At 38.5% G+C, this 24,620-nt stretch overlaps 1 protein-coding gene across 2 annotated transcripts; it reads left to right on the top strand.

The window, feature by feature from the left end:
- Window positions 1–5,903: 5,903 nt before the first annotated feature.
- Window positions 5,904–24,599, top strand: LOC124259036 (sodium-dependent dopamine transporter-like). 2 transcript variants are annotated; one of them, XR_006893736.1, is made up of 14 exons: window positions 5,904–7,032; window positions 7,351–7,482; window positions 14,124–14,313; window positions 15,215–15,353; window positions 15,555–15,692; window positions 17,052–17,155; window positions 17,423–17,547; window positions 18,284–18,396; window positions 18,739–18,870; window positions 19,179–19,278; window positions 19,646–19,746; window positions 19,829–19,996; window positions 20,640–21,800; window positions 23,806–24,599. XR_006893736.1 is itself a non-coding variant. In XM_046693118.1 (13 exons), the coding sequence occupies exons 1-13, from the start codon at window positions 6,666–6,668 to the stop codon at window positions 20,760–20,762; spliced, it is 1,932 nt and encodes a 643-aa protein (XP_046549074.1). In that variant the 5' UTR covers window positions 5,904–6,665; the 3' UTR covers window positions 20,763–22,833. The 2 variants fall into 2 exon arrangements, 1 of the variants encoding a protein (XP_046549074.1); XM_046693118.1 differs by lacking the exon at window positions 23,806–24,599 and having other exon boundaries at window positions 20,640–22,833.
- The last annotated feature ends 21 nt before the right edge of the window (window positions 24,600–24,620 follow it).

Below are 24,620 nucleotides of genomic sequence, written 5' to 3' on the forward strand. Positions count from 1 at the left end.
GCGATTAGAATATCACAATATCAAGAAATAAAACTAGCATATATGACTAAATTAGGATTTCAGATTAGGACAATACAATATAAAAAAAGGCTGAAGATCTCCAACAACTGAAGGTAGATCACCACTCAAGGGACCCAATTTACCCGGGCTAGCGAAATATATCCCGTACTGATTATGTATAACATAACACGTTAGTAGTATATAAGTAATCAGTTTCGGACATCAAAGCATTCCTAAGGAGAACAATAGCATTCCTAAGGAGAACAATAGCATTCCAGGAGAGAACAAATAGCATTTTTTAAGGAGTACTCCAACATACCAAAGGAGTTTTCAGGAGCACATTCCATAAATTCCAGCGAGAACAATAGCATTTTCCAAGGCGCGCTCCTACATACCAAAGGAGCTTTCAGGAGCACATTCCATAAATTCCAGGAGCTGTCCTTTGAACCTATTCCATGACATCATTATATAATGAGATTACTCATGCTGGCTGGAATGTGTATTGAAATGTTATGAATAGGAACCAAGCAAATTTGATATATTGAAATCATTGCTATTAAATTTGAAATTGGTGGAATGTTGCTCATGTCTATAAATTCATAGCTGATTCTAACCGCTTTCAATAAGTGCTTGGTACCATAAATAATATGTTCATTAAGTAGTACATCTTATTTGTTAACACTTGTAAGCTAGTCTGTCGTACAGACCCTGAAGCAAATATATCCAAGAAAGCCCACGCAAGTCTAGAAAATGTGGCAAGTCTAGATTTCCTCAGCTTCTGAAAATGAAGAAAGTCTCAGGGCTCCTTTTCATTATATTATATTATTATTTTTTTACTATGAACTTTTTTCAGTAAAATATGTTCATTTTAGAGACTAGTTGTTAGTCTAACTTGTAAGCATGCATCACTTCTTACGTTATATTCCATCAGAATTCCAACCTAGAAATGCAGCAGTCTATTTCCTTTTATGTGTAATATCAATGTTCAAACCATGTACATATAGCTTCTTTGGAAATAACATATTGTTTAAATCAAATAGTTTGAAAAGAAGTACAGGCTTAGCCTGGTGAGTCACGCAGACTGGAATGTCAGTTACTGAAATTGAAAATATTCACCCAAACGCAACCGTCCACGTTAAAGTGGGACGAAAGTTGGGTCATCTCGCCTCAAAGTTGTGTTTTGGCGCTACACTCCAGCAGATCGCAATTTGTTCAATCTAAAATATTCTACCCATCAAAAGCTTAAACTCACTAGTGAAAATTAAGTAAAAATACAGGTTAATGGTACCTGCGGCAAAGATTAATTATTTACAAAACCCTGCAAGATATCATTACATAGCATTGCATGAATTCGATATGGGTCATGCTTTCCGATTTCCGTAATTCTGCAACAAACATAACTCTCTGAGATTGGAATGTGTATTGAATGTCAACTGAGTATTTCTCTACTCCAGCAGGTAAAGGGTTAACAGAATGTATGAAATACAGCTCACCTTTTCTAGCTCATTGTACATGTCTGCATATGAATATAATTCTGCAGTATACAAGCAGGTCAAAATTAAGACTATTCTCTGCAAGAAATAAAATATCAAATGCTCAATGGATGAGAAATGTTACTTATAAGTCAATCAATTCTAACAATTTGTACAAAGTTTCAATTACATACCTTCAACTGAACAACAGCAATAATAAATCCTAAATAAAAACCCCCAACTTGCTTACATATACAGGATGTACAGGAGGACTGCAACAGTCACAATGGATTGACATGAGAGTGACGATGCGAGCTATCGGGATAGGTTTGTATGTTGAAGTACAAGATCTTCTTATAAGTTTTCATTACTATCAATGCATCCCACTAATATATGATAACATTCATGATAACAACACTCCATGTCCAGCTCGTTAAGCAACACAATACAAATGCAATTATCATAATAGACGGTTTTTAGACGTGTAAATAACTTGAAGCTTCTTTAAGAGGCATTTAGAAGTTGGGGCAGTGAGGAAGGATACCAATATATGGATGAACAACTTCTGTATTGCTGTGAGAGCGACGTTTCGGTGTAGGTTCTAGCACCGTTATCAAGCAAGTCGCTCTCACAGAAATAAAGAAGTTGTTCATCCATATATTGGTATCCTTTTCTTAATGAGAGGAACCGTTGAGGAAAGTCCTCATAAAATCCATGTTTGACGTCCACCAAATGGCGAGATGTACCATAGATCTTGAAATAGTCATGCTGGTTGATTTGTTGTTTAAAGCCGCACTCACCAATATTACAGCTATAGGCGGCGTTCTGTAAATAATCGAGTCTGGACCTGACAACCAGTGATCAACAGCATGAGCATCGATCTACGCAACTGGTGTACGATGACTTGTCAACCACGAGCCTGACCACCCGATCCCGTTAGTCTCCTCGTTACGACAAGCATGGGTTACTGAAGTAGAATTCTAATCCGGATCGGAAGGCTGTATCAAGTGTTTAAGTACCAGGTAATCATGACAACCCACTCAAGATATTACTCGAATCCATAAAGAGAGTATCGTAAATAGTTCATGTACATAACAAATTGAAACGATATAATCTGGATATTGTTTCCAAGTATTAAAACATATCATCTGTCACACTGCCGACATTGTCCATCAACCCTTGTGTGAGATAACTCACTTTCAGCTGTTTGACCCACGCCTCTGCTGGTCTGTCTGCAGGACATGGGACCATTCGTAACTACTCGTGTCATTCCGGCAAGTCATGTAGATCACGGAAAGAGTGAGTAGTTACGAATGGACATGGGACAAGTCAGGCTTCCGCTGCTTTAGTTTGCGTTCAGGTGTATTAAAATGCGTATGTCTACTGCCATTACGCAAAAGTGTGGCAGCATTGCAGACCAGCTCTTGGCTATTTTGGCGATTGGGTTCACACAAATCCGACAGAAATGTCATATCATATACTTTTGAGTAATGATTCCCCTAATTATCACTTTTAGTGCCGATGATATTTAATGGTTGAACACAATTATCTGTATCTTGGATATAGTTTTAAAAGGAAGAATTATATAAAATAATAATAATTTATATAAAATAATACATTCCTTAAGGATTCTTTGATAGAGGTATTTGAAGTCATGCTGCATTCTGATTGTTTTGTCGTATTTTCACACATACTTTTTATTGATGGAGATGCTTCTTCTTGTTGGTTGCGAAAAGGGGAGAAATGACAAATGGTGCGGTGGGGTGTTACTCTTGTATGCACATGACACAAGTGATGTTACTTCGCCATCTGAGATAAAGCATTGGAAACTGTTGTCAACATAACTTAAACATACTGACATATATAAACAACAAATAAAACCTTAACCACTTTGGGCCAGTACAATGTAACTCTAGTCAATATTTTACAGCGAGTTAAACATTATTTCCACACGGTGAATATTATTGGTCAAAATAACCACATATTTTCAGGAAATGACACTGGTGTAATAATTGGTTATTGACCTGTAACACACCAAATTGTAAAAGTAACTTATCTGAGAAGATATCTTGTCTGAGGTTTGTTGAGGAAACAGTATGTAAATGGATAGACTTTCTAATAGATAACCTCATACATGCATTTGTTTCACTTACACAAAATATGTGAAGGCATTGATTTTCTACGCTTATTAAATAAAGGTATTTTTACTACTATTCAAATGCTGGCGCTGAAAACGATACAATGTAGAGGTATAACCCTGATTGATACAATATGTAAAGAATGCACCTCTAAATTTTACTCTAAACTAAAAACATTTTGTGAAGATAACAAAGTAACGGAAGGCTAGATGCTGGATTCAGACCCAACTATTTGACAGGGAATAATATGAAATATATCTAGAAGCTATGATACAGTTATGTACAAATATACTTATGGACCTGTGTGACCAAATGGTTCAACGATCCAATTCCATGCCAAATTATAACTCAACAAGGAAATATATTCCTTATAGTCATACATAACACTTTGACATCAAAAAGAACATTATAGAGGAAAATGATTTTTATTTCATAGGATTTAAAAGACTTTGTGCTGGCCCCAAGTTGTCTAGTTGTTTGAACACTAAAGCTATGATGGTAACTAAGAGATACCAGAGGACCGAGAAAAAGAGAAATAACCTTTTCAGATTTTTTAATGCTATGATTACTTGTATTTTCTGTTTTGAGAAAACAAATAACGCCTGGAATATTATGCAACTTGGAGAATGTGGTAGAGGCCCCCTGCATTCAAAATGTACGATAAGAGGTGTGAAATATTGGTTGCCAGTTGATACACCTCAGCAAGATACACTTCTTTACCACTGTTATGTTAACTGTGTTGGAGGGTACTTTCCAGACAACTTGGGTCAGCCACTTCAACAATATCATATTTAACAATATGAAATTTGCATGGATATTGATGATAAAAGACTGTATATACCTACAATCAAAGAGACTTGTCAACCTACATCACACCTTGTGCAGTACATTATACAATTTAAAAATCTCAGATTTTTACAAATCGTTCAAATGCCTCATAAGTAATGAAACTTACTCAAATGTTATCATGCCTGTTTATCTGTGAACAATTTTATCACGGTTTCGATGCAGCCACTTTTAACTGTCTGTAAATAGTGGAAGATACGGCTTTAAGAATAAATGTCCAAGTTTGCACTTGTGTATAACACTTTGCAGACTGATTTTAAAGGAAAATATATTACATCACCATCTTTGCATTGTTGTTAAAAATAGTTCATCTCAAAATTATAAAGTATTTTAATGAAAGTGTATAGGTCCTTGTATATAGTGTATAGTTCACAGCAACATGAAAATAGTTGCTAAAATATTCAGTGTTAATACCTGTATCTGCTTAATTGAGTACATTAGTCTTTGCATATTGCTGAGGTATATGTTGCTACATGTATGAACACATTTGTGGCATTCATATTGAATAAATCTGATACTGATGTTTCTTGCTATCCGTTGTGCAAGATGATGAGTAGGCGTACAAGGGTATGGAAAATACTCCTTTCAGATAAGCACTCACCTTAACTGTAAATATACTTTGTTTTGACCCTTTTCTGTTAGAGTGGCCTTTGGCAGTAAAACTCAGCACTACAAGACCGTGTCCCTAGCCCAGACTAGCTTTGAAATAGTCAGTTCATATTTTGTCTTCAGTGTAGGTCCCACAGAGAGAAGGGAAGAGTGCGGTTAACGTCTTTTAAAGCTAAATTCCGGGAACGCAGTTACAGTGCATATGTTGTGGATGAGAGAACATTTTTACTTTTTATGGAAATGATGTGGTCAGACGAACATGAAAAGACAAGAATACCTTGACCAGTGTTTTCATTGATTTACAATAAATATTATGCTTAAAGTTTATGAATTGAAAAGAAATTATTTTTTGTATTATGCATACAAATGAAATCTAATTTGTACTTCTTATTGGTCAAAATTAAAACAGAAAAAGAATAGAAAATACATTGAAAATACTGCTGATTTCATTATTGTGTCCTTGGTAAACACTAAAAGCGCTTTTCCAGGTTAGAATTATGTATACTCTCCTTACCTCGCTGGACTTTTCCGTTTAACTTCAAGAGATTATACATCAGACAGATGCGCGCTAGGTCGCCTTGGCAACTGTCTTGTCAGCTGACTCCACAAGGTATTGCTTCACATATAGGCGTTAATATATATTCGTAAAGGAGGTAATGTATTGCGACATGACTGTTAATATCTGTGCTGTAGGTCGTTGTTGGACATTCGTGTTCTTTGTATATTTCATCATAGCCCATCATGCCGACTGCATATCAACGGTGACATACTCGAGGGTCGTTAACGGTTTAATACATGGACCCACTGTATGTTCACGAACACGATTGTCAGCCGCGTTGTATTTCTGTGTAAATATGCTTGTTTACTATCGCCCAAATATAAAGACCACATGTATTATAAGTTTGGACAATGTAGAGTAGTAGAGTAGCAAAAGAATAAATATTACGTGTAACACGTCTCAAAAACGTTAAAACTTGGTCATTATTTCCAAAATGGGTGCGTCAGTATGCTTTGGTTCACTGCGCCCTAGGTATTTAGGTTACATTACTACGTGTCAGTTTGATCTGGAGGAGGAAGGAATTGTGTTGCAATTCAATGAAGTATATAACTGCACATGCGCGTCATGTGTCACATGGTTAACCAAGACGTGCCTACCTGGACGCTGTTTATCTTGAATAACAATGACAAGACACATGCTTGCCTGTATTACACCTGAAGTTTCATTCAGACATAGCCCACATTATTTGCTCATGTCAAATAACAAGCGAAACAACCAGTAAAATGCTGAATGCTCCACATGAACGCATTGGGTATATTTGTTCATTGTAGAGCAACATGACCTCATGGAAAGGGGTGTATACAACAGTTTCAGTCATGTGACCTGAAAATGTCGTCATTAGTCTATATTTAACGTAAGTTGTTGCACAATCGGATTGTCAATAGCGGAAAGTGTAGTCCCTATGGCCAGTTTGCCTTCACGGATGGGTGGACTCTGTTGTCTGGTTTATAAGACGCATATACATTAGCCCTGCGGTTGTTCAGTTGAAGTCGGAGATAATTTCCTCGTCTTAAGTGAAAGAGTTGGGGTGAATACTGCACTATGGCTGAGATAGCGATGGAAAGAATAGAGGATCAAAATCCTGGAGCTGCTCATGAAGAGGACCACACTACAAGGACAAACCATCCACCACAACCAACACAACCGGTTCAACCATCAACCTTCCATCCACCACCACCACCACCACCACCATCTTACCAACCTCTAATGTCAACGCAGATGCTGTCGGAAGCAGGTCACGAAAATGTGACTAGTTTTGTTCTCGAGGCCGAAACAAATAACTGCGGGAATTCCGGGTTTCAGCGGGAACGTTGGACATCCAATGTAGAGTTTATTGCGTCAGTGCTAGCATTGAGCATTGGTTATGGGACATTTATTGCACTTCCCTATTTGAGCAGCACATATTCAGGTAAATACAAAAGATAAATATATTATTTGATAATTACAATTGTTGATAATTTCACTGAAATCGTATTATGTTTAGTGTTTACCTCTGATTAGGTCCATAATTCAAAGAGAAATCCACTGAGTCACAGTTCATATGTGTTTGGAAATATGTAAGTAATCACATTTATGCCACAATCATCCATCACTGACGCTTTTAGTGTTTGGCTGTTGTTGGGACAAGAAATTATAAATAACCCACTTGAGAGTTTTGTAGAGCAATTTTCGTTTCGTCTTTGCTCTTGCGTTCGATTTGTAAACAAAACTGTGAAATGTTTTCCAGTTGCCTTCATGGCAGTCTACGCTGCCTTCTATTTCGTCATCGGAGTGCCCATCCTGTACATGGATCTGAGCCTTGGACAATTCAGTAGCAGAGGACCAGCCCACATCTGGAATTTGTGTCCACTGTTCAGAGGTAATTATAAAGGCAAGACCCTTCTCTTTACCGAACGAACTGCATGACATCGACAATTTCAATATGTGTTTGTTACTCACTATCAAATTGTGCTATGTTCATGAAAAGGCGTGTGTATCATACTCCCTACTGGCGCCGTCATCAAAGCCAACTTGTCAGGGCTACACTTTTATCAGGTCATGCATAATTGTAACGGCATTCCATTGTAAGACGCATACAATACAATTACGCATTTACCATACGACTGTTTAGTTATGGTTTTGGTGTCGGATACATCGAAATTTGGAATTGTATCGTATATGTGAAATGTCCTCCAAAAAGTCTACATTTACAGCTTTACTCAAACATCCAAATGCTAAGTCGAGTTGCATTTAGTTACGTCTTGCAGTATAGATTCCGCTTGTACCATCAGCCCCGACACACACCTGCATGGGACCTGGGACCATCACACTCACGTGGAATAGGCACCCGTGAAGAGCCACCTCCTCGTGGTGGGTGCTGGGTAACGCCAAGAGCTCTTCGCCCCCCCACCCCCCGTTGTGGACCCGGGGGTATATTTGGTCCACCAACCCGTTTGCCGTGGGTTGCGCCCCTGTGTCGGTGGAGGACGGGAGTCTGGTGGTTGAGGGCACTGGTTCCAGGAACAGTGTTCCTTTGTCCAACACACCACTTCGCCCCTTACTTCACCTAGACGGGTGGTTGAACTGGCCCGGTTCAACCAATCGGCTGGTCACGCCAAGCCCTGAGCATTACATTATGTAATGTTGCAGAAAATTTTGAAAATTGTAATATACTATTTTTAAGTCTTGGTGAATTTTTAGAACTTTAGAATTTCAAATATACACTTTCATGTTTTTGCCTAGAGTCGTATGCGCAGAAGGCAGTGGCTCATGGTCCAATCAGGTGGAATAGTTACTTTTGTATTATTCTGCTTGAGTATATCATTCGGGTATCCTTGGTGCTGCAGGCTGGAAACCCGCCTGTTTTTAGCATTGTCCTTGTGATACTCCGTGGAGGGTGGGGAGCTCGGATGATGAACCATTCAACAATAACTATGGCTTACGAAACCCCCACTACAAAAAAGAAACGTCCACTTGACACTGAACCTGATGTTAACGACCAAAGACTGCCCACATCCATTGACTACTGGCCACGTTTCATTGTGATTGAGACCGTTGACAAAACACCTTTAAAGCTGAACCCTTTTGCTGTATCAAAAGGCATACAAGGCATTGCAGGAGATGTTAAAAACATTAAACGTTTGCGGACAGATGCACTTCTAGTTGAATGTAGTAGAAAACAACAGGCTACCAACCTCCTGTCAACTGACTCATTTGTCGGCATTTCCGTATCAGTCTCTGCCCACCGAACACTTAACACCAGCAAGGGCATAGTAAGAGACCGGGACAGACTTTTTATTGACATGCTGGAAGTAGATATTGTCTCCGAGATGAAAGAACAAGGTGTCCTATATGTTAAACGCTTCACAACCCGGAAAAATAATGAAACCCATCTAACCAATACGTATCTGTTCTCTTTCGCCACTCCGACTGCTCCAAAGTCAATAAAGGCTGGTTACTGTCATACCAAAGTGGATACATACATACCAAATCCACTGAGATGCTTCAAGTGCCAGAAGTATGGTCATGGTGCCAATACCTGCACATTGTCTGTTGTGTGTGCTCACTGTGGTGAGAAAACACACACAACGGAAGACTGTGACAGTACTTACAAAAAATGCACCAATTGTTCAGGAGACCATCCCTCTTTCTCTAAAGAGTGTCCGATTTGGAGACATCAGATGGAAATCAACAAGATCAAATTTACTCAAAATATTAGTTTTGCCGAAGCGAAACAACTTGTACAAAGATGCGACCAACAAGAGACACATGCTTCAAAACCAGGACATCATCTGAGGCAACTCCTAAAATACCTAAATCATCTTCAAGCTGCCAAACAAATTTGACTTGGGTGAAAGCTGATTCTCCGCAGTCTTTTTCAAGTGCAATATCGTCTCAAACAGCGGAGCCACTTTCTGGCATGTCTCAAACTCAATCAGAGCAAGTTCCTGATCCTGACACATCCTCTCAGTCAACCACAAAGTATCAATCGCTATCTAATGTCCATCAATTACTAAAGGCAAGAATAAACCTAAGCCTGATTATTAAAAAAAAAACAAAGTGGCAGAGCCCCAAAAGGGTCTGAAAATAAAATTAACCTTTACAACAAATATGGATAACTTGAGGACATGGACGTGTCCGAAAACGTCCAATGTAGGGCACACAGCTTGTCGCCCTCCAAACAAGTGCGGGGTATATCCCCAATCAATCCGCCGAAAAGATAGTTTATTCCAAGAATATTGTACAGTGGAATTGCAGAGGACTAAGGCATAATTATAATGATCTACTGTTATTAGTCCAGGATTGTATGCCGTCAGCATTCTGTTTGCAGGAGATTTATTTAAAGCAGGCAGATCCTTTTGACCTACGTCATTTCAATGCTCATCATTATTTCTCACCTCAGGGTGACAGGGCCACTGGAGGTTCTTCAATCCTAGTCAAACAGAATGTTATCCATAGCCCTATTACACTTACTTCTTATCTTCAAGCAGTTGCAGTGCGACTCACTTTACACGTTGCATTTGCATTATGCTCTTTGTATATCTCACCATCTTCAGACATTCAGAAGACTGATCTTCAAACTCTATATAACCAACTGCCAAAACCCTTTATTATTATGGGAGACTTAAATGGTCACAACCCACTTTTGGGTGGTACAACTACTAATGCTAAAGGTAAACTGTTAGAAGAGTTCTGTTCAGATAATGATTTATGCATATACAATGACGGTTCCAACACCTATTTACATCCTGGCACTGAAACTTATTCGGCGCTTGATTTATCAACCACGGATTCAAACTTACTGAATGAATTTGAAGGGTCAGTTCACGATGACTCTGTGGAAGTGACCATTTTCCTACCATTCCATCACCTGTGAACCCATCTGATATTACCCCATCTTCAAGATGGAACTTTAAAAAGGCTAACTGGCCTTTGTATGAAGCTCTGTGTTGTAGCAGACTTAAACCTGAACTTTTTATAGAAAGTCCTGATCCTATAAAGGATTTCTCTGATGAACTAATCAACATTGCTGATGAGTGTATCCCCAAATTCTCTGCAATTCCAATTCCGAAAACCATGGTTCAACAATGAGTGCAAACAGGCTAGGAAGGCACGGAAGAAAGCTGAGATTTATTTCCGTCACCATCCTATGGTCCATAATTTCAATAAATTTACAATTTTAAATGCTAAGGCACGGCGTACCTTCAAGCAAAGTAAACGTCAATCCTGGCGAAATTATGTATCAAAAATAAATTCGCGAACGCCGATCTCAAAGGTATGGAATATGATCCAGAAAATAAAAGGTAAGGGTTCTCAATCTAGCATTAAGCATCTTAAAGACGGAGACGAATTATTAACTAGTAAATCTGTTATTGCAAATAAACTTGGAGAAACTTTGTCCAAACACTCTTCCTACTCGAATTATCTACCTCAATTCCAAAATTATAAAAAACAACAGGAGAAGAAAACTATTAATTTCGATTCAGATAATGAGGAAGATTACAATGAACTATTTTCTATTCATGAGCTTCATACTGCTCTTGACCAGGCTCGCGATACTGCTACAGGGGCTGATAACATACATTATCAGCTTCTGAAGCACTTACCGGAATCATACTTAGAGACCCTCTTAAACATTTTTGATGTTATTTGGACATCTGGAAAATGTCCATCTTCATGGCGCGATGCTATTATTGTTCCCATCTCTAAACCTGGACGTGACCATACTGTTCCTTCGAATTATCGACCGATTTCACTATCTAGCTGTGTTTGCAAGACCATGGAACGCATGATAAATAATCGACTTGTTTGGTGCTTGGAAACCAATAACCTTATAACGGATATTCAATGTGGTTTCCGTAAAAACAGAAGTACTATCGATCATTTAGTGCGTTTAGAATCCTTTGTTAAAATGCCATTATTAAAAAAGCAACATGCAGTGTCGATTTTTTTCTATTTAGAAAAAGCATATGACACTACTTGGAAACATGGGATTTTAAGAGATTTGCACAATTTTGGATTGCGAATTCGTTTGCCTCAATTCATATCCAAGTTTTTAACTGACAGGCAATTTCAAGTCCGCGTGGGTTCAACCCTGCCTGATCATTACAATCAGGATCAGGGTGTCCCACAAGGCAGCATTTTGTCCGTCACACTTTTTAGTATAAAGATAAATAGTTTTGGCCAAGGTGTTAAATGATTCAGTCGATGGGTCGCTGTTTGTGGATGATTTTAATATTTCTTGTCGTGGTAAAAAAGATGCATACTATTGAACGGCAGCTGCAATTGTGTTTCAACAAAATAAATAAATGGTGTCTTGAAAACGGCTTTAAATTTTCTAAGTCGAAAACTAATTGCATACACTTCTGTAGAAAATATAAGCCACACAAGGACCAGAACTAAATTTAAATGGCACTCCAATCAAAGTTGTCAAAGTGGCCAAGTTCTTGGGTCTAATTTTCGACTCCCATTTAACTTTTCTACCGCATATTAAACCCTTAAAAATAAATGCCTGAAGGCACTCGATTTATTAAAGGTCGTTTCCAATTCAAAGTGGGGAGAGGATCAAGCTACCCTCCTGCATCTATATAGATCACTGGTCCGCTCGAAGCTTGATTATGGCTCTATTGTATATGGTGGAGCCTGCAAAAGCAACCTACAACCTTTAGATTCTGTCCACCACCAAGGCCTAAGACTTTGTCTTGGGTCTTTTCGAACTTCTCCTGTTGACAGTCTCTACGTTGAGGCAGATGAGCCATCTCTTGCACAACGCCGTATAAAACTATCTTTACAGTATATTACAAAACTATATTCCAGGGAAGCAAACCCTGCATATAACTGTGTCTTTCATCCTCTTTATGAGGATTTATACAAGAAATCTTCTTTTGTTCCGCCTCTTGGGCACAGAATGAAACCTTTTCTTTCTGCTGCCGGCATTGATCTTGAAACTATATCTCCTTCTCCTCTTCTTTCTTCTCTGCCTTGACAATTGGTGAGGCCACAAGTTGACCTAACATTAACCACATTAAAAAAAATCAGAAACAAATGAATTGCAATATAAACAAGAATTTAGTCAATTAAGAAATAACTAAAATTCATATAAATCCTTATTTACAGATGGGTCCAAGGATGGTGGCGCGGTTGCTTGTGCCACTGTCATTGGATCCAGAACAATATCTACTCGATTACCAAATAACAGTTCCATCTTCACAGAAGAAGCTCACGCTATATTAACAGCTCTTAGATATATCAATAAACACCGTAAATATAAACAATACATAATCTTTTCCGATTCTCTTTCGTGCCTTCAGGCCATTAGAGACCTTTCTTGTAAACATCCACTTTTAATAGAAATTATTGAATTGTATAATGAGCTTGCTACTGGCCAATGCGACACCGTCTTGTGTTGGTTACCCAGCCATGTTGGCATTTCTGGGAACACAATGGCCGATCTTGCTGCTAAGGCAGCCCTCAACAAATCTGTGACACCGCTTTTTATCCCATACTCTGATTACAAAGCAGCTATTAGATCTTATATCCGTGATCTGATGCAAAAGAAGTGGGACACCCAAGTATGTATCAATAAATTACATGCAATAAAACCAACTATCGGTTACACTTCTTAGGTTCTCAGTCCAGATTTGAAGAGGTCATCATACGACGATGTCGTATTGGCCACACAAGATATACTCATGAGTACCTATTAAAAGGTGAGGATCCTCCGTTTTGTATCCCTTGTGATGAAAGAATCACGGTCAAGCATGTCTTGCTTGACTGTGTTGAATATTCCATCACAAGGGATATCTATTTCACATCACGAACTCTGAAGGATCTTTTTACTAATGTCATCTCTCATTTAATTATTGCATTTTTAAAAGAATTAGATTTGTTCAACGATTTGTAAATAGATATATATTTTACCATTGGAAGTTTGAATTAGTAACTCAGATTGTTAGTGGCTGTATCCTCAAGGGGGGTTAAAGTACTGTAAAATTATTGTCCTCCTGCGAGGGTACGTAAGTCCCAAACCATTTGAAGTAAAATTCTAATCTTCTTCTTTTTTAATCGTAGTATTCTTGTCATTTTAATTTGTGGCTTAATTTGCTTACAATCGCCAGCTGCTGAAGGGATGGTGTGAATCCAACTAGGGTCCATGCAGGTAGCTAAGGTACTGAAAGTCCCCATGGTCCCTCGTATGGTGATCTACCTTCAGTTGTTGTATTGTCCAAATAGTGCTATTAGTTCTAGCTTTCTAAGCTAGTTTTAATTCAAATTGTGATATTCTAGTTGTTTTACTGTCCTTCGTCGGCAGGTTTTTATAATATCTATATATATTCTATTTCAATGTCAAATGCTCTCGTCACGATATGGCTGAAATATTGCCGATGTGACGTTAAATAATAACTCACTCACTCACTCACGTGGAATATGTTAGACCTCACCTTCAAAAAGTATCCTCATGTTAACCTTACGATAATGCTGATATTCTACATGTAAGTCAGTTGCATATTACTGTTGCAGGAATAGGCGTTGGGATGATGGTTTACTCCGCCATATTACTTCCCGTAATCACTTTGATTTCATCGTGGTCTCTGTACTACGTGGTTCAATCGTTCTCCTCCATGCTGCCCTGGTCGAACTGCAACAACGCATGGAACACGCCAACATGCTTCAATAGTACCACAGGTGGCCCGGGTGTACAATACTTGAAGTAAGTGACCTAAACTTGAATACACATGAACCTGAGTTAGGTCAGACCAGAAGGAGAAGGCAGTCAAATTATCAACATCATATGGAAATAGACCTCACAGACGGAGCTGCATTACACGCATAGCAGTACCAAATCTGACCGGAGGAGGAAAATATTGTTACAAGATTTTGAAACCGGGAATTGTTTACTTTCCTGATTAGTATCATAACTGTAAATTGAAACCTCCGGCTTGTCCCGTCTGTCCCACATGCAGGTTTGGGATACAGAATACTGAATAACACCGGCTAAAAACACATACTGTTTATTACCAAAGATATTTGAAAATGACCATACCTCCATATAACTCCGTCTCGTTCGGATATAACTGTATGTATATCTGTAAACAAGTCACCCACCATTGAAAATATTAAATGCAATACGTACACAGTATTGCTTCTTATTTGAAGACAAGTTAGTGTATGAAACGAAATGAATGCATAATATGTGTGCAGTTCATTACAAGTCGTGGTATCTTAATGAAAAGAACCAGCAGTGACTCCAGGGAGTGAATGTTGAGGTCACCATTTGCTTAGGGACAAGCCGCTAAGATTCTCTGTGTAGAGTTACATTCCTCAGTAGTGCCCGGATCCAATCATCGCAGATACGTCGTGAATCTGATCTGGCTTTGTCAGGACAATATCCGTGTTTGTGGGTTTCACAAACATCAAAACTGTCTTTAACATGAAGCACATTATGCTTCAGTGCTTCAAAGCAATAAGAACGCCTTTGACATGTGATACACAGTGATTAATACAGTGTTAATTCTAAAGCTTACGGGAAATATCTACAATGGTATACTCTGAAGCAGAATTTCCAGGATCAAACATTGTGACAAATGATATCAATGTTCCTACGTTTACAGCAAAAGAGTTCTACAGGTGTCTGAATCCTCCGGAATAGACGACATGGGAGGTTTCCAGTGGGAGCTAGTTGGCTGTTGTGCTGGATTGTCAGTTTTAGTCTTCTTTGCTTTGTTTTGGGGAGTAAAGGTTCTTGGGAAGGTTTGTATGCTTACTGTTCATTCTGTAGATGATAAATTATATTTTGATGTAAAATATACTTTAATTCTTTCTTCTGCGTTCTATATCCGTCCTTCTGTGTGAATATTAACTGGGTAAAGCAACTCAACCATTAACGTATAAATGTTGGTATTAGAGGTAGCTTTGTAACGCTGAAGTGTTTTTGTTTGTTTTTTCATGCAGGTTTTCTGCATCACCATGTCACTGATGTCTGTATTGGCACTGGTTCTGTTCATCAAAGCAATGACGCTTCCTGGATCCTCAGATGGATTAGCATATCTTTTTACACTGAACTTTCGAGCAGATCTTACAAGTAAACATGTAAGTTTAACCATAGTATTTGTAACGCTTTAGAATGCACCGTTAAACATCCTGAGACGAATATATTTTTGCGTGGTTATTTTATTTTCAATATTTTTAGGAAAAAGGATTCTTATACAGATGATAGTATATGTGTTTATCGTTTGTATTTTTGGAGGCACACACTTTTTTCATGCTCAGTTATCAACTCACTTTGCTGAAAAGTCAAGTCTGCTAATGTCATCGCCTTGTTGTTTTTCATCCGTTTATGTCTGACACATATTTCTTCCAAATATGATCACTGGAACTTCGATGGCAACTTCTCATCGCTAATGAGACAGGAATACATTCAAGACGTCCGAATATATTAAGATATTTTGTAAATATCCAGACATATTGTTTGGCAATGCAATGACACTCGATATTTCTATGACAACTTGCAGTTGTATGCATTGATTGGAGCTCACGAACATGTTTTTTAAACTTATATTGTATCACAATATGTCCTGGTTTTAAGACTTTCCAATTTGGCATACGTGTTCCTTTTATTGATAACATTGTTCAGTTATTATATATGTTGTTTTAATCGTAATTTCGTTTTTTGTGTTGAATATTTTCCCTCCATAACAATCGATGTCCAACTTCAAGTCCGTACATAATACATGAGCAAAGTCCAGGTATAAGCTTTACAAACGTTAAACAATTAATATAGTATGTTTGGAAAAGTTGATCTCTATCATTTCTGGCAGGGAATGGTAGAGAAAGGGTCTGATTAAGGTTATTCCAAAGTAAGATAATACGACAGAGGTGTTACAATGTTGTGATACATTGGGAATACATGCTTATAATATATTAGGAATCGGGCAATGGCATCTACTTTTCGCACCTTTTTTATGTCGTTATTTTTCCAACTTCGAAGCCGTGTGTGTAACATGAATAAAATAACATAAGGAGTAAGCTTAAGATACTGTGTTTCCACCTTTCCCTGGAGGGATGCATGGAAAGATTCGATTCAGGTTACTCAAAATCCATGGTCATCACTCGGATTACAAACCAACGAAGATGCAATTATGTTTTATAGGGATACATCAATTTACACATGCTTACGATATAGTCGGCATTGTACATCGAAATATCATTTTGGTTCAGATTCCTTAGAATTATTAAATAGTTTTGTTAGCCTTTAATAATCACCATTATCAATGTTTTCTCCATGTACACTGTATCCGGTAACCCTACTCATTCTGCACAGAGCTACAAACTATACCTGAGCGTGTTTTCTTTTTTCTGTTTTTGTGACACCACAATCTAACATATAGTCTGTTCTGTTCAAGTATGTGGTGCTAGGCATTATGTTACAAGTATATCATACCATTTCAGATGTGGATCGGGGCCTTCTTACGGGCCATGTTCGCTGTTGGCATAACATCGGGTCTCGTTAACAATCTTGCAAGCTACAGACACTTCAAATCCTCTGCGTTAAGGTGACTAGAATTGGATAAGTTGTCTCTTTGATCATCTGAGATTGGGGGTGGAGGTAGCCTCGTGGTAAATCGTTCGCAAATCACCCCGAAAACCGAGGTTCGATTCTCCACGTGGGTAGAATGTGTGAAGCCCATTGGGGAAATATTGATAAAAGCGGCGTAAAACCATACTCGCTCATCTAAAACTATGTCCATTTTTTAAAAAAAAAGCACAAACGTAGATAGGTTGTCGATAACACTTATTTGACACAATGATTACTGTTTCAGGGACTCCGTTATAATATGCAGTGTCGGTGCTGTTGGTCGTTTGCTCGCAGCCTTGATGATGATGAGCCTCACCGGGGCTCTGGCCAACACAAAACACTCGTCGATATACAATGTCGAAACTGCAGGTATATTGAGTACAGATATTTAGAGGCTCTTTCCCTTTACTTACTTTTTCATTTTAATCAAGAAATATATACTAACGGAGAATATTCACTGACAAACCTCACACTCCCACACAGGACAGAGAGTGACACGTTCTAAATGAGATGTAGTCGAACCACTAAAACACAACATTGAACCATTCAATCTACATTTGTCGCCTCTTACCAAAATCCACCTGGGCAAATCGGGGTCAGAATTAATCTCCAGCAACCCATGCTTGTCTTAAGAGACGACTAACGGGATCGGTGATTAGGGTTCACTGACACATGTCATGGTATCCCACGAGTGTGAAGATCGATGTTCATAATATTAACAAATGGCCTGTCTGTTCCATATAGCTGGAATACTGCTCACTGCCACGTTAAACAACTTGCGAACTAAGAAACAAAATGTATCACGTTCACTTTTGTATAAAAGTAATCGATTCATGTTAGCAGAGATTAAAGTTCTCAAGATTAAGAATGTTTTCTGTTCACATGCAAGGATAAACATTTTTACTGACAGTAAGAAACGGAGAGCTGATCATAAACATGTTCTATTCTGTCTTTCGGAGGCTAATCATATGACTCCTTCCACAGTCTTGATCACAGATTCATGAATAATATTTTCCTACGCCACCTTAGGACAGTTTTGACAACATTATCGAGAATGATGACAATCTGATCTTAGAAAACTTGCAGCTAGTCCTTATGTTAACAGGCATAAGAAGCGCATTTGAGTATATCCCGGAGCTGTTTCCTCATCTCCCTGCGTCCCAGTTCTGGAGTTTTGCTTACTTCTGCATTCTTCTTCTTGTCGGGTTGAATTCTCAGGTAAATGTCAACAACATTAAACCAAATTTTATAAACGTATACGCACCTTAATTTGATCATTGGTCTACGCCAAGAAATTATTTTGTCGGTGTTGGACCAGTAATGATGGTATACGTGTTACCCCTGAAAACTGTAAGATGTTTATATATCAACAAATTAAGGCAACATTGAATGGACAGTCAATAGTTAATAATTGCTAAGACTGCAAACAGTGCTTAGGTCACAGGTAACAAACCATGTAACAAAGCATTGGTTGCACACGTAAGGAAATGGGGGACACGGTCCAGGATGAGTTTGCTCTGTTATGTTGTTAATGAAAATATGAAAATCTTCCTGTTTCAGTTTGTATATGCAGACATGATCATCACAGCTGTAGTTGACAGCCTGCCACGCCGATCTCGCATGATAAGAATCGTGGTTACTGTGGTTACCTGCATTGCAACCCTCTTGCTGACGCTTCCATATTTGGCTAAAGTAAGACCACTGATATATACTTACGTATGGATGGCATAGAATCTGTATTATTTATACATATTTATATATTTTCAATTTTAAGAAATATACTTACGTATAGATGGCATAGACTTCTGTATTATTTATGTATTATATATTTCAATTTTATATTATACGTTATATAATATATAGAAAAGTATCTATGTAAGTATGTATGTATGTGTGTGTGTGTGTGTGTGTGTGTGTGTGTGTGTGTGTGTGTTAAACAATATAGTTCCATGTTCGTTATGTGAATGATATATGTGTAACTGACACGTATTCGTTTGCAGGGAGGGGTTATTTTGATCTGGCTGGTTGACTATTACATAAGTTATGTGTCAATCTATGTTCATGGTATCCTACAGTTCCTTACAGTTGGATGGATTTATGGTATGGTGCAGCGAGTTATCACATTCTTCTTGTTAAATACACATAGAAGACGACATTTTCTAATATTTGGCCTGTGTGTGCAATTCATTTTGCTGAGGGAAACCATTCCAATCCCACTTCGAATTCTAAGGATTCATATTTGGTATCCATTCTTCATTATTGCTGAAACATTCATCATTTGCAAAGCAGGCCGTTGTGAAGGTCTTTACATGACACATGGACCACGTCAGGAAACAGAAAACGAAACACGTCGTAGATGTCTATATTCCAGTTATAAGCCTCATGAAACATTGCTCTGTTCATATCGGTCTGTTGTGTCACATCATTGTATTATTTATATCCATATCAACCTCATCCACATTTTCAGGCATGGGTCGGCTGGGCAGAGATATTGAGATGATGACTGGCACTCCACCTCCGATAGTCATCAAGTTTATCTGGTGTTTCATCCTTCCGCCCGTCTTGCTGGTAATGATATTTCTCGATAAATGGTATCTTGAGATAAATGATACATCACCATAAGTATCACAACTCTAATTGTTTCTTCCAGATTTTCCTGGTGTTATTCTTCATCGATTACACCCCTCCAAATTACACTTTGGATTCAAGGGCGATCGACTATCCAGTGTGGGCCCACGTACTGGGGTGGTTCATAGCACTGGTTCCACTGGCACCATTACCCGTGTTTGCATTCCTGGCTCTTGTCACTTCGTCTCAGGTAATGATTCTGTCTTGAATGAAGCTACGTAACCTTGTGTGATTAACTCAATCAATTTGAGTCTTCGTGTAGGCGGTCTTGGAGATTCGACATAGTACGTGCTTTGTTTAGAAATATTCTAAGCCAAATGAGTTAGAAGAAGTCACATTCCACCGAACTAACTTGAACAGCCAAAACGGTATATTTCTCTAACCTATTTGGTGTGCCCACTTTACTCAGACATTTTCGTGATACCATTGTCTACTTGGCATTAGTACACAGATATCTATGGAACACTTTTGCTAGAGCTATTTTCCAACTCATTTGGGCTGACAGATTTCTATGATATCTTCTTAAACCTCCTTCATTGACAAAGTTGAAATCACAGAACATGGTACTTGAACAGAGTGTTTGCTTCGCAAAGGAGAATCTTTGACAGCAATGTCCTGGAAGTTAGATGGAATGATTAACCTAAAACATGTATAGAGGATATGTCACGAACAGATACTCTTATTTTGATATGATATGGACCTTATCTAATTTGTATGGGATTTTTCCGTTTGTTTGTTTGTTTGTTTTTGTTGTTGTTGTTTTTGCAAAACTATCCTTCTGGTGACACTTCAGTACCAAATGTAACAAGTGTGATTGGTGGGTTTCTTTTCAGCATTTCTTAAGCCCGCGACCAGAATGGGGACCGGCTGAAGATAGCTACAAGAGGCAATATGACAGTCAGCGCCAGTACAATGTAACACTGACTGAGAGAATCACTTCAATATTCACGAACTGATGTCACCGTACCGTGTCTCCCTTAGCTTCATTAAAGACAAGGCGCACAAAAAAGCAATAGATCAAACTTCAAGAATTTGTAATTCTAAATTAAACCTATGATTTTTTTTAATGCATATACTTGTTATGTTCAACATTATCAGTAAATGTCGCGTCACTGGATTGCCTTTTCTCTTGGTTGTCTACTTAAAACGCAGTTGTTTAAAGGTCCAGTGTTACTGTGCTCTCCCTGGCATCAAAACAATATGAACATTACAAATTGTGCGAGCGGCATTTGCTACCGGTAAGCATGACATGTGTACCCTTTTCGTGAATACCTGATGCTATAACTGAGTTTTTGGTGATCTATTTGCATTGTCGCCGTTTAAGACAAATATGATATAATAATAATAATAATAATAATAATAATAATAATAATAAGTCCATTTATATAGCGCCCTATATCCAATCACCAAGTGGTTGCTCATGGCACTGACATATATACATATTTACAACAGGAGTTCATTTATATGTCATAGTGCTTCTTGAACAGGAAAGTTTTTAAGTTAGAATGCAAGCTGGCTATTGAGGGGGGATTCTTTGAGAGACACATGCAGATTGTTCCAGAGGATAGCTGACAAGTAGGAACAACGTCGATGTCCGTATGTCTTCAGACCTGCATTTGGGACGATGAGCAGTAACTGATGGCTGATCAAAGAGTCCTAGTTGGAACGTACCCTCTGACAAGACTAGAGAGATAGGATGGAGCTGCATTGTTAAGACATCTATACGTCATGTTAAGTATCTTGTATTCTATCCTGGCTGGGAGTGGTAACCAGTGCAGACGCATGAGGATTGGGGAGATGTGGCTGTGCTTGGTGGTTCTGCAGATCAATCTGGCAGCTGCATTTTGGACTTTTTGCAATCTGGAGAGCAGGTCTTTGTTCATGTTCCCAAGCAAACTGTTGCTGTATTCCAAGCGGGACAACACCATAGATCTTACAAGATGGTGTGTTGCGTCAGCTGTTAATAGGTGGCGTATGCTGGAGATATTCCTCATGTGGTGATAACAGATCTTACATACGTTACTGACGTGTGGCTCCATCGTAAGTGTGGAGTCGATCAGGACACCCAGGTTTTTGACTGTTGGACTCACAGAGATCCGAGATTCGCCTATCATAAGTGAATTCACACTCAGTTTAGGTCAGTTGACTGGTGAACAAGCCATGAGAATGTCTGTTTTTTATCGTTTAGTTTGAGTTTACTTTGAGTCATCCATGTCTTCACATACCCTACACACACTTCAACTTCTGCAACTTGTGATTTTGCATCATTAACATTGAGTTTTCTTAAGAGTTGAGTACCATCAGCATAACAATGATGTAAGATTTTATGCCGAGTTATAAGGTCCCCAAGACTACTGGTGTAGAGAGTGAATATCATCGGTCCCAATACGGAACCTTGCGGAACACCACAAGAAAGGCTGCGTGTCTGAGATCTAATATTTTGGATGAGCACAAACTGAGATCGATCAGATAGATATGAGGAAAACCATTATAGAACAGAGTAGCCTAATCCAAAACGGTTTTGTAGACAATCAAGAAGATGTTTGTGATCTATCGCATCGAACGCTGCCGATAAATCAAGAAGGACAAGTTCACAAGCCTGGTCAGAGTCTACCGCTCCACGTAGCGTGTTCATCACATGAAGTAAAGTTGTTTCAGTGCTGTGATTGCTCCGATACGCTGACTGGAATTCATCATATAGACTGTGGTTTTTCAAATGAGCAGTAAGGCGAGTCTTTACAGCCTTTTCCAGCACCTTGGACACAAAGGATAGATTTGAGACGGGTCGGTAATTGGCCAAATCATCAGTGTCAAGGCTTGCTTTCTTCAATAAAGGCTTCACAGTAGCTTGCTTCAGGCATGCTGGAACGTGTCCTGAGACCAAGCTGAGATTTACGATCTGTGTAATGACCGGAAGGAGAACATTCACAAACTCTAGCATGAATCTGGTAGGGATGGGATCCATCACACAGAAGGTTGATTTTGAAGCTACTATCAGTTTCTTTACCTCTTCCTAACTGCATACATCAAATTTGTCAAGATGCATATCTGAGGTTGCAATGTCGCCCTGTAGAGACTCAGACAGTTCACACCTGTCAAGATTTGAACGGATCATTGCTATCTTCTCTACAAAGAAATTGCTAAAATCCTCCGCAAGAGGTGACGCTTTTCAGGAGAAAGATACTACATGATGATCAGACATTTGTGTGTCTTCGACAGATAGACCAGACACAAAGTCATCGCGAGCAGACCGCGTCAGAACCCAGTCTAACGTATGTCCAGAACGACGTGTAGGTCCAGATACATGCTAGAGAAAATCGTGAGATTCAAGAACTTTGACACACTTCTTGACTGCTGAATTTTCAGGATTCTCAAGTGTACATTGAATTCTCCAAGCAACAACACATGCTTCATTTTCAAATTGACAAGAAGTGTTGACAGTTCAGAGATAAACAGGTTACAGGTCAGTCCGTTTTTCTTTGACGGCGGTGGCCTATAAATGCAGATACATCGTAAGCATATGCTACTGATGGTGAGCAACAGATTCATGAGTTCAAAAGACTGAAATGTGAAAAGGGGGTCAGAACAAACTTTCACATTTAAGTTTGATCTATATAAGACGCCTATTCCACCACCCTTTCTATACTGTCTAGGTAGATGCATGAATGAATAAGCTGGTGGAATCATTTCGTCACCATTCGAGTATAACCACGTTTCCGTAATGAAGAATCTGTCAATATTCTTTTCCATGACCAGATCTGAAATATCCAGGGTTTCATTTCGGATGGATTGTGTATTCCAAAGTGATATTGTTATCAAAGGCAGGTTTTATTTGGGATGAACAAACATTGAATGATTTAATGTTTCATCAGAGATGTTGGGGCACTGTTGTAGTTTATGAATACATTCTTCAGGTTTTTTTCGCGGCTGTCGACCACCCCTAAACCCCCTCCTTTTTGGCTTTTTGCAACATATTCCCAGGGCACGAATACAGGCCAGTACACTTGGAACAAGTCGAAATCTTTTGTCGTTAAACAATAGAAGCTCACCAGAAGAGTAGACCCTGCTTCTGTCTCTATTCAGTATCTGTGATGTCCTGATTGAGTCCACAGCACTTCCATTGTCCAGCTGGCTTGTCTGATCACTGGTTACCATCTCACAGGTAGTGTCCAGCTTGGGGGTAATCATATATGATGCGACGTTTCGGTATGGATTCTTATACCGTTGTCAAGCAAGACTCTTATGTTATGACTGTTCATGTATTCGTGTTGTTTGTTTTTGTTTCTCTTTTGTTTTATTATTTTTGTTGGTGTGACCGAGGGAGAGGGGTTTTAGTTTTCTATTCTAATGAATATAATGACCCTTTTAAAGTCAAAACTTGTTTACATTATTTCTTCTGAGTTCTTATTTATCAGAATGTAGGCCGGTCATAGTAACATAAATGAAACGGCAAATGAAAGCTGTTTTTGTCAGCATTACAATCTATTTAAACAATTACACACAGTTTTATCAAATATATTATTTTGCATGTCCAAAAGTACTTTTTCTTATTGTCAAACGTTTTTTTCTTTCAATTTCATAATAACCCATGACTCTTTATTAAAATAGATTCAATTGTCTACAGCCGCGGTCAATAGTTGTCCGTTTCGACATCTTACCATTTATGATCAGCCGATATTTTACTTAATTTTACTTTGATTACACAATGCCATTTAGAAAGTGGTCAAATGTAACATGTGTTATATTTGAGATTACACGTTCTTAGTAAGGTAAAAATTCTTGTCATTATTGGGAGAGGGGTACACAAAGTCCGC

This window comes from Haliotis rubra, unplaced genomic scaffold (assembly GCF_003918875.1).
Source record: "Haliotis rubra isolate DU_JTF1 unplaced genomic scaffold, ASM391887v1 Scf708, whole genome shotgun sequence".
Lineage (NCBI taxonomy): Eukaryota > Metazoa > Mollusca > Gastropoda > Lepetellida > Haliotidae > Haliotis > Haliotis rubra.